At 43.2% G+C, this 9,759-nt stretch overlaps 1 protein-coding gene across 1 annotated transcript; it reads right to left on the bottom strand.

Moving 5' to 3' along the window:
• Positions 1-1,326: 1,326 nt before the first annotated feature.
• Positions 1,327-2,755, bottom strand: LOC107144168 (melanoma-associated antigen B2-like). Its single transcript, XM_015487989.2, has one exon. It carries the CDS (start codon positions 2,702-2,704, stop codon positions 1,694-1,696), a length of 1,011 nt encoding a protein of 336 aa, XP_015343475.1. The 5' UTR covers positions 2,705-2,755; the 3' UTR covers positions 1,327-1,693.
• Between the last annotated feature and the right edge of the window lie 7,004 nt (positions 2,756-9,759).

The following is a 9,759-nucleotide window of genomic DNA, read 5'->3' as shown; positions in this document are numbered from 1 at the left end:
CTCTGTCAACAATATATCTCTGTTTTCATTTATTTTGCTACCAATAAAACCTAGCTCTTCCTTGGCGTTCTACCAAATAAGATATCCCAATTAATGGAATATAGACTCTGGATCTCCCAGCTCAGGGTAAAGAGTGCCAGCCCAGTGGTTTCTGGCCATATCACCTCAAAAGAATGATGCAGAGCTATTTAGGGAAGCCTCTTATCCTGCCAGCAATAGTGGCACCCAGTAACAAGAGTATCCCCCCCTTATGTATCAGAAACTCTCTGAAAACAATATTCAGAGAGTTTCAAATGCACTGGAACAGGAGTGCCACACTTCTTTCATTCCTACCCTAGGCAGAAATTCCTTCTGCTTTACAATCTCTAAGTGTTAAAGATAGCTTTTCATTCTAGGGCTACTATCTCAACTATGGGGCTCACCATCCAAGAGTCTGGTACCTGCTCATGATTAACACAACTTCATTTAGCCCAACATGGGGCTAACTTAAAAATGACCTCTCAACAAGTAATTTGCAATGTCCTGAAACACAAAGTTCCTTCACTCAGGGAATTTACACTTGACTGCTCTCACCAGAAGCCCTCCCATTCCCACCACCACCTTAACTCCTTCCTTTATTTGTTCTGTGTTGAGTATGTAACACCATATTCTTTACATAATAACTCCTCTGAGACTTTAAAAATGTATGGGGAGGTGACTCAAAGTGGGGTAGGGAGGGAAGGCATGGGAGGAAAATTACCTCTAGACAGGGAATAGGGGTGGCAGGAAAAAGGAGGGAGAAGGGGAATAGCTAGGATGGTGGAAGGAGACGGTCATCATTATATACATGTATGAAGATGTGAATTTTGTGTCAACATACCTTATATACAAAGAGAGATATGATAAATGGTGGTACAAAGGTGTATTAAGAATTGTATGGAAAAAAATAAGAGAGCTCATGTATAATGGCATAATTTGGTGTGAACATACTTTATATATATACAGAGTTACAAAAAATTATGCTGTGAATGGATGATTATGAATGTAATGCACTCCACTATTGTCATGTATGTAAGAAATAAAAAAAAATGTATGGGGAAGGAAAGGATTTCATTCATCTTAACATAATCTCTACTAACACACAACACAGCCTTCCAAAGAACAGATGCTCAATTCAGGATGAGAATAAATGAGTCACTGAGCAAGGAATACAATTTATTACTATTTAATTTTATCTGCATAGTTGAATTGTTGAAGGCAAACAGATATATATCTTTGAATTTTACAATAAGAAAATAGAGAGAAAAGTGAATAAGGTAGACCAACAGTTGACTAGGTTTTGCTTTGTTTTCATCTGTTTTAAGACCCCAATTACATTTCATGAGTTTTTCACACATTTCCAGGAAAATTGCCATCCTGAAGGTGTTTTATTTTGTTCGCTAACCCCCAAAAAGATTTAAGGGTTTTAAAAATGTATTTGAAAATACCAAAATTCTTGCACTTAAAACTTACAACAGCAATAAATATGTGATCTATATCATTTATAACCAATGAATCTGAATTTAAATAAATATTCTATTAAAAGAAAAATACTTGAAAGATATTAATGTATAATGAATAGAGACATTATGATCTCTCTAGGGCCATGCCAGCCTCCTGGTATTATATGGTGGGAAGCTCTTTGCACAAAATGTAGAATCTGCCTCTGATCTCACTAAGGGCAGGAGGAACTGCCAGGTGTGACCCTAGAACATGTATGGATGTTGGCAGCAGCACCACGCCTGGTTGCAGCTCTGGGTTGGGATCTCTCTTCCTCATCTCTCAAAGCCTCTTCATAATGGGATGGGAAGGCACTGGGGACAGTATCATTGACCTTGGCCCAAAACTCTAGGACTTTCATCTTGCTAGTTTCAGCAAGAGATCGGGGGCCCCATAGGAATTGATAGTGTGGAGGATCACTACCAGGCACCTGCCGGTATTCCAGGTACTGCTCCTGCACCAGATCTTGGGTGATAAGCTTTCGGGGCTCCCCAAAGATTATGTGCTTCTTCCCTTCATAGATCCCCAAAATATTCAGGAATTCCCAGATCTCCTCCTCAGAGGCAGAGTTGCCATTTAAGAAGATCACACCCAGGAGAGGCATCAGAAGCCCATTCTTGGGAAAGCCCAAGCTAGTCAGACTTCCATTGTTGGTTACATCTAGCTTGCTGACAAGGGTATAGGAGTTACCACCAGGCTTGACTTCCTTCAGCTCAAGGCCAAAGACCAGATCGACACGCTCAGAGGCTTTCTTGAGGATCTCTGGAAACCTTTTGTTGAACCTTTTGTTGACAATCTTCAGCATCTCTCCCTTCATAATGGGCTCTTTCATTTTATACTTGTACAGCAGGTACTGCATCAGCATCCCTGCCTTCTTGGTGAGAAGATCTCTCTGGGCACTCTCAGTGGAGGGTGGGATCTTAGAGGTACTGGCACTTCCCTCCCCTCGGCTCTTGGCACCTTTACCAGACTTCTTCCGTGAAACACCTGCAGCAGCAGTGGTGGTAGGCTTCTGGGAAAAGGCAGCAGCAGAGGTGCTGGGGACAGCATCTTCAGAAACAGAAGAGGAGCATGAGGGGGTCCCTTTTTCCTCAGCGGCCTGAGCATTCTTGAGACCCTGGGTCTCATCTTTGGCTTGGCGGCGCTTCTCACGAGCACGAAGCTTACTCTCTTGTCCCCGGGGCATGATGGCTGTGGTCAGGGACAGCAGGCAGGAATATGGGCTGGACAGCAGGTGTTCTTGGGACCTGGAGGAGGGAGAATGAGATCCAGTGAGCACTTTTAGCAGGACACATCATTCTGTTTTTTTTCAAAGCACTCTCTGCAGGTTTCCATGAGAACACTGCTCTGGAAACCCACCGGGCTCCTCTTCTTGGACCACCTGACCCCTGGAAAACAAGGGGAGGAAATTATAGTGTGTTTTAGTCTGAAGCCTGCCAGGCTTCCCTGGGGCTGACTTAGTGACAGCAAGGGTTAGCAATGTGTTCTTTTGTGTGTTCAAAGGTCCTCTAAGTCTATACACACAGGATCAGTATATCTGCTCTTGGTCAGGGTACGGCACTTCTTTCCTGTGCTGCTCTGAAGCTGAGAAGCTCCCTTGTATTCAAGAATAGAAAATGTGTGTGTGGGGTTTCTCCCACTACTCCTTCAAACAGGCAGTGCTGACAATTCTGTATAGGGGTATCTCTCTCTCTCCCTCCCTCTCCCCCCTCCCCACCCTCTTTCTCTCCTGTGCTCACTTGCCCTCAATATTCACTCAGGGTCCTCATTTTGTCTACACCTAGAGACTGAAACCTTCCTTTCTACTGACTAGAGCTGCACTTTCAGACTCAGGCTCCTGCTTCCTTTAGACCTGGTACAAAGAAATGAGGAGGACTCTCAGCTGACAATCCTGCTCTAGGCATTCAAGGGATGAGTACCAGGACAGAGTCAGACTCTATTGTTCTTTGTGTTTGGGGTTGAGGGAGTGGGTACCTTCAGTCCTCATCCATGGATCATACTTTGAATCCTGGGAAGGGCTGGGGCTCCCCTTTCTGGACCCGAGGACATCATTAGAGTAAGGTTCACACCTATCCGTCCATCACACTTAATTGAGGATGTAGGAGTGGCTGCAACTGGTCCCACTGCTCATATTCTCCACAAGCTAAAAACTGCAGCTGGAAGGTTGACACCCTACGATATGTGGTTTTATTCATGGTCCTCACTCAAGGTCTCCAATTGACTGGGAATCCTAAAATTCCTTCCCTTGCTGATTTGTCCAACTAAGACCCTCACTTCTCTATTACTCCTGAAGAGAAACCAATGGGCACTTCTGCCTGACATCCATGCCTAGGGCCTCTCAGGCCTGACAAAGAGAGGGAATCTGTGGGACCCCTGTTGATATGGAGTTTCCTGAAGTCCTCATGGTCCTTTGTATGAGTCTTGGCACAACCTGAAAATCTTCCTGCTAACCCGAGTCCCTCTGCTCAGAATAAGATTCTCATCTTCCTCACACCTGAAGATGAGAGTGTGAGCCACATCCAGCCAACTTTGTTCCCTAGGGTATCCCACTGTTTGGGGATCATAGGTCTCTTTAATCCTCACTCAGATACAGTATAACTCCACCATTAGCCTCCCTAAGTCTTCCAACATTATACCAAGGCTGTCATCTTGCTGTATCTCCAGGTCTGAATATGAGGGTATGACACATCTGTTAGGGTCCGTAAACAAGTCAAGATGGCGCCTGGCACTTTGCCAAGAGGAGTGGTTTGAGAAGTAACGCCAGCGAGCCATTAAGATGATAGAGATTCCTTAATGACTGACTGCTGTGTCTAGATTATGTCAATTAAGTTAAGCTGTGTGTAATCATTAAGATGATGAGGATTCCTTATTGGTTGACTGCTGTATCTAGTTTATGTTAATTAAGTTAAGCTGTGTATTCAGTTATGTATATATACTTCTCTGTCCCACAATAAAGCGGCTCCCGCTCCTGCTGTATCAACCTTCACAAGTTCCTTGTCACTTGCCCCCCGGGTTATTTTGCTGCAGCCAGACTGCGGCACACATCTGGCTACCTCTGCCTAGGGTTTCCCAGGGCTGAGGTGGGAATTTGTGGACGCTCATTTTCTGATTTAGTGATTCCTCAATGTTCTCCCTATCTTGACTTAATGCCTATCTACTTATGCCAATGCCCCCAACACTCTGAGACCCCTAGGAAGAAGTGAAAGTTTCTCATCTGTCCATGACTACCTGTTGGCCCCCAAGGCTGACAAACAGGAAGGGTTACTATGTTGCCCTCACTCTTATGAGATGGGTGGTTTTCTCAGTTCTCAGGGTCTTCTCCTTGATTCCTGGTACTAACTTGGAATCTTCCACTTGCTAACCCGAGGCTTCCTTTTACAATGTTCCTTACTTCCCTTAGATGCTCTAGGAAGAAGTGAATCAGACTTAACATGTCACCATGCCCAGATCTTCCAGGTCTCATAGTAGTCATGGGAGTCTATGTGGATCAATTTCTGGGAGGAGTCTCCTTCATACTATTACCACCTCAATTCCTATTAGGAACCAGGCCAGGTCTCCCCACTATGCTGAATAGGAGCTCTTCAATTAAACCAAAGGATTTGTGTCCCTGAGAGTACCCCTGAGTAAAATGATAGGAAACCTCATCCGTAGTGCTATAATCCTGGTTTCTCAGGGCTGAAGGCAGAGGCAAGACTTTATATGTTTTTCTCTGTTCTGGAGTCTAATTCTTCATATAGAATTTGTACTTTGACACCTTTCATGGCCAAGGATTCCTCTCTTTCTGCTGAACTGGGGCAGCCAAACCTAAACCAAGGCCCACATATCCTCAAGACCCTTCAGGGTAGAGTGACAAGGCACCTGAGTCTGATAGCTCTGGCCTGGGACTCCCAGAGGTTACAAAAGGTGCAGCACCCCCATCCACCCTCCCCCCTTACTAGGATTGAATCCAACGGTGCTTTACCCTGGATTCACATCCCCAGTCTTCTTTATTTTTATTTAAAAAAATTTTTAGTTGTTTATAGACCTTTATTATTTACTTATTTATATGCAGTTCTGAGAATCAAACCCAGTGCCTCACACATGCCAGGCAAGTGTGCTACTCCTGAGCCACAGCCCTGCCACTTATGTTTTAAATTTTGAGACAGGGTCTTGCTATGTTGTGGAGGCCGGCTTTGAACCTGCCATCCTCCTGCTTCAGCCTTCTGAGTCACTTGGATTACAGTAGTGTCTATTTTTTTCATCCAGGTTGTTCACCTTTATTCCAACCCCTTTCTGGAACTACCCTCTGCTGTCCAGAGGCCACTGCCATCAGACAAAGATCCTCCTATTTCTTGAACCTGAGTTTACAGTAAGAATGAACCACATTCTTCCAAGGCCTGCGTGTGCTGAGAGCAATGATGGAACTCTTAGACCCCACTGTTGTGGAGTCTGGCTCCCTCAGTTCCACACAGGACTTTGACTTCTGGTAGGATCAGGATTGCTCCCTCTACTGAGCTCAGTCTACAGCCTCAAACCAAAGCACACAAATCCCAGAGTCACTAGAGAAGTCAGGGTGCTCCACATCTGACAACCTTGCCTGGGGGCTCCTACAACTGACAGTAGGGATGATGTTCTGTGTGACCACCTATTTTGGTGAAAGGTCCACTCACTGGCACGTAGGGTCTTGCTTTTACTTGTTTTAGAGCCAAGCCCTCTCCCTAGGCTAATGGGACTTTTCCTCTTTAAATGGAATCCCTCCACTCCACTTTGGGTAAAAAGAATGTGGTAGAAAGGACGCGACCCTCAGTCTTAACAGCTCTGACCCAAGATCTAAGAGGGCTGACCCAAGGCCGTGACTTTGTGGGGCCTACTTTATTATGAATTGCACTCAGGGCGGGGAGAGGGGGCTCTTCCGTCAAATTCAGGGTCCTCACCTCAGTCCGGAGAATTCACGCTCAGTAAAGTGGACGCCACACCTTTCAGAAGGAGGTCCTTCCCTTCACAGCGGAAGTGAGGATGAATCACATCCGGCCAACGGCTGCCTGGGATCTTGGAGGATTGACAGCAGGGATCGGTCACTAAGGGACCACCCTGTTTGGGAGTCAAGGATCCCTAGGTTCTTGCATTGGTATCTAGGCTATCCTCAGATTCCTCCCTCTACTCCTTGTGTCGCATGGTCTCCAAACAAAACTTACACCTTCCCCAGTTCCCACAGAGGAAATCTGAGCAGGTATCATATGGTTCCTCCTGCCTGAGTCTCATAGGACTGATAGCAGGGGTGGGGCTCTGTGAGCCTTGCTATTTGGGGGACAGGTCCTCTCATCAGCCCTCAGGGTCCTCATTTTGATTTTGGTTTTGCCCAAGACCCCCCTCCCCAAGGTGGTGCCGCCATCCTTAGTTCACATTTGAATGCTCACCTGGATGAGTGACCAATCTTGTAACTCTACTCACTGTTTGAACCTGCTATTCTCACATCCACATACTGTCTCCCTGTTAAGTCCTAGTTGGAATTCAGAGGAATCCTCATATGACCACAGTCATTTGGGGACCTGCAAGAATAGACATCAGGAACATGACACTGTGGGACCCCACAGTTCTAGTTATGTCCTTCTGACATTCCTCATTCAGGATCCTACATTTACATCTATTAAAGTCCAGTACTGTACTGAAGTCACTCTTTGTAAGGCTCTGGATGAATTCTATATTTTGGAGTGGTTCCATCAGCAGTCTTCATTCATGGGAATCCTTATATTGACTACCCTCTCTTGATTAAAGGCTTCCATGGGAATTCTACATCAATGCTAAAACTTGATCAGTTTCCTGCCTGCAAACCTTACAGAATAGAGGTCCTTGTTCCTGGAGAGATGTGATGTTAATAAACTGCAACACAAGACAGGGAGCCCAGTGACCAAATTGAGAAATCTTTTTGTTCCCAATTAACTTTCATCTTCATCAGCTAAGCTTTTGCTTTGTATCTGTATGTATTTTTGTCTTCTAAATAAAATTTCTCATTTTATGTCCCATTTCAAAAACAAGGTTGGGATCCCAGGATAGATATTTCTCTGTCAGAGAACACACACACACACACACACACACACACAGAGAGAGAGAGAGAGAGAGAGAGAGAGAGAGAGAGAGATTTATTCCTTCTCTTTGCCAACCAGAGATGGGGTAGTTCTAAATGATTTATTTTTTACATAAAATGATAGAGTCAAATGATTTTCTGATCCCTGGACCCTTTGAGTCTATCTGATTTTATGTATGTAGATGATCATATTGTCCCCAAATATTACCTTTTTCTGTCCTTTATCCACCACCTCTCAATTATTTTAATTCTTAGGTTGTGAATTTCAGTCCAGTGTTTTGGGTAAACTCCTACTTTTTATCACCCAGGATACATTTTAGGATAGTAGAAGAAAGTGAATTGATTAGTCTTTGATCAGCTTCAGTCTAGGAGAGGTGAAACAGTGTGAGTTCTAGAGTAATTCAGACCAGGGGTCTAGTCCCAGCTCTGTCACTTACCAGCTATGTGAAATTGGGCATATTACCAAACTCTCTAAGCCTCAGGCTCTGCATCTGTGAATTCAGTTTTTAATATCTATCTCATAGGACTGATAGAGTGTGGTTGATGTGTGCAAAGCACCTGGCACAATGCCTGGAGTGCACTGAGACTTCAACCAATACTGTTATTACTACAATTATTTCAACCACAGAGGATACCATCCATCCTGATGAAATTTGTTTTTAAATTCAGAGGATAACAGAGAATATGCAACACTCTCTATTGTCATGGGACAAAAAATCAGCCCAAAATGCTGCAAAGAAACTCCATGTAAAATTTCCCCCATTTAAACATACTTTTAGTATGGGAGTATCTTTCCCAGCTGAATGCAACTCAAATCCTCTAGAATTTGGTTAAAAGACCAACTCTGGCTTTTCACCCAAACCATTCCTATTTTTATTAATTTCTTCACCACCCAAAATCTAGATCTGCCTTAGAGTTTACCAAAGTATGTACACACACACACACACACACACACACTCACACACACACATTTAAACACCCATTAAAAAAATGGACTCCCCAGTTCATGGCAAAGAGTACCAGACCAGTAGCTTGAGTTTCTAAGATTATCATCTTGTTTTTCAGAAAATCCCTGAGGACTATCGGCATAAAATACCCATTTTGTGCACTGTTCATCTTTACTAGGACAAGAACACCAGGCACTTTCCATCTCCTGCTCAGGTGGAATTTGCTTTGGTTTATTCACATTTCCAAAGTAACTATTAAGGGAAGTTTTCTATTCCAGGCCCAGTACTTCAACTCATACCCACCATTAGAATGTCTGGCTCTTCAACCTAGATGCCCTTCAGTGGATGAATGGATAAAAAATTGTGGCATATATACACAATGGAATTTACTCAGCATTAAAAGAGAATAAAATCATAGCATTTGCAGGTAAATGAATGACATTGGAGAAGATAATGCTAAGTGAAGTTAGCCAATCCCCAAAAAAACAAATGCCAAATGTTTTCTCTGATATGAGGTTGACTCATAGTGGGGGTAGGGAGGGGGAACATGGGAGGATTAGATGAATTCTAGATAGGGAAGAGGGGTGGGAGGGAAAGGGAGGGGACAGGGGGTTAGCAAGGATGGTGGGATGTGATGGACATCATTATCCAAAGTACATGTATGAAGACAGAAATTGGGTGTCAACCTACTTTATATACAAACATATATGAAAAATTGTGATATATATGTGTAGTAAGAATTTTAATAAAAAACAAAGTACATGTATAAAAGGCATGAATTGGTGTGAACATACTCTATATACAAAGATATGAAAAAATTGTACTGTATATGTGTAATAAGAACTGTAATGCATTCTGCTGTCGTGTATTTGAAAAAAATAAAATCAATAAAACTGAAAAAAAAAAAAAAGAATGTCTGGCTCCTGCTCAGAGTCCTACAGTCTCATCTACCTACCATGCAGCCAACTCAAATTCACTTCTTACTGATGGATGTTAAATTTCTGAAAATCTCAAATACCTTGCCTCAGAAAATTTAAACCAGAGCTTTAATATTGAACACCTCCTTTTCTTATCTCTCTCTTTTTACTTGTCTTTAGATCTTAGGGAATTTTGACAACTTTCATTATATAATAGCTAATTGTGTTTTGGTGCTGGGGATTGAAACTAGGGCTGCTATACCACTAAACTACATCCCCAGACCTTTTTAAACTTTTTTTTTTTTTTTTTTTT

The sequence above is a fragment of the Marmota marmota genome, unplaced genomic scaffold (assembly GCF_001458135.2).
Source record: "Marmota marmota marmota unplaced genomic scaffold, marMar, whole genome shotgun sequence".
NCBI lineage: Eukaryota > Metazoa > Chordata > Mammalia > Rodentia > Sciuridae > Marmota > Marmota marmota.
Note: the sequence above shows the minus strand (reverse complement) of the source record. Positions and strands in the feature narration are given on the sequence as shown.

What these genes read in the sequence shown, in the direction of transcription:
- LOC107144168 (XM_015487989.2), bottom strand. Translation starts at nt 2,704, where the DNA reads ATGCCCCGGGGACAAGAGAGTAAGCTTCGTGCTCGTGAGAAGCGCCGC.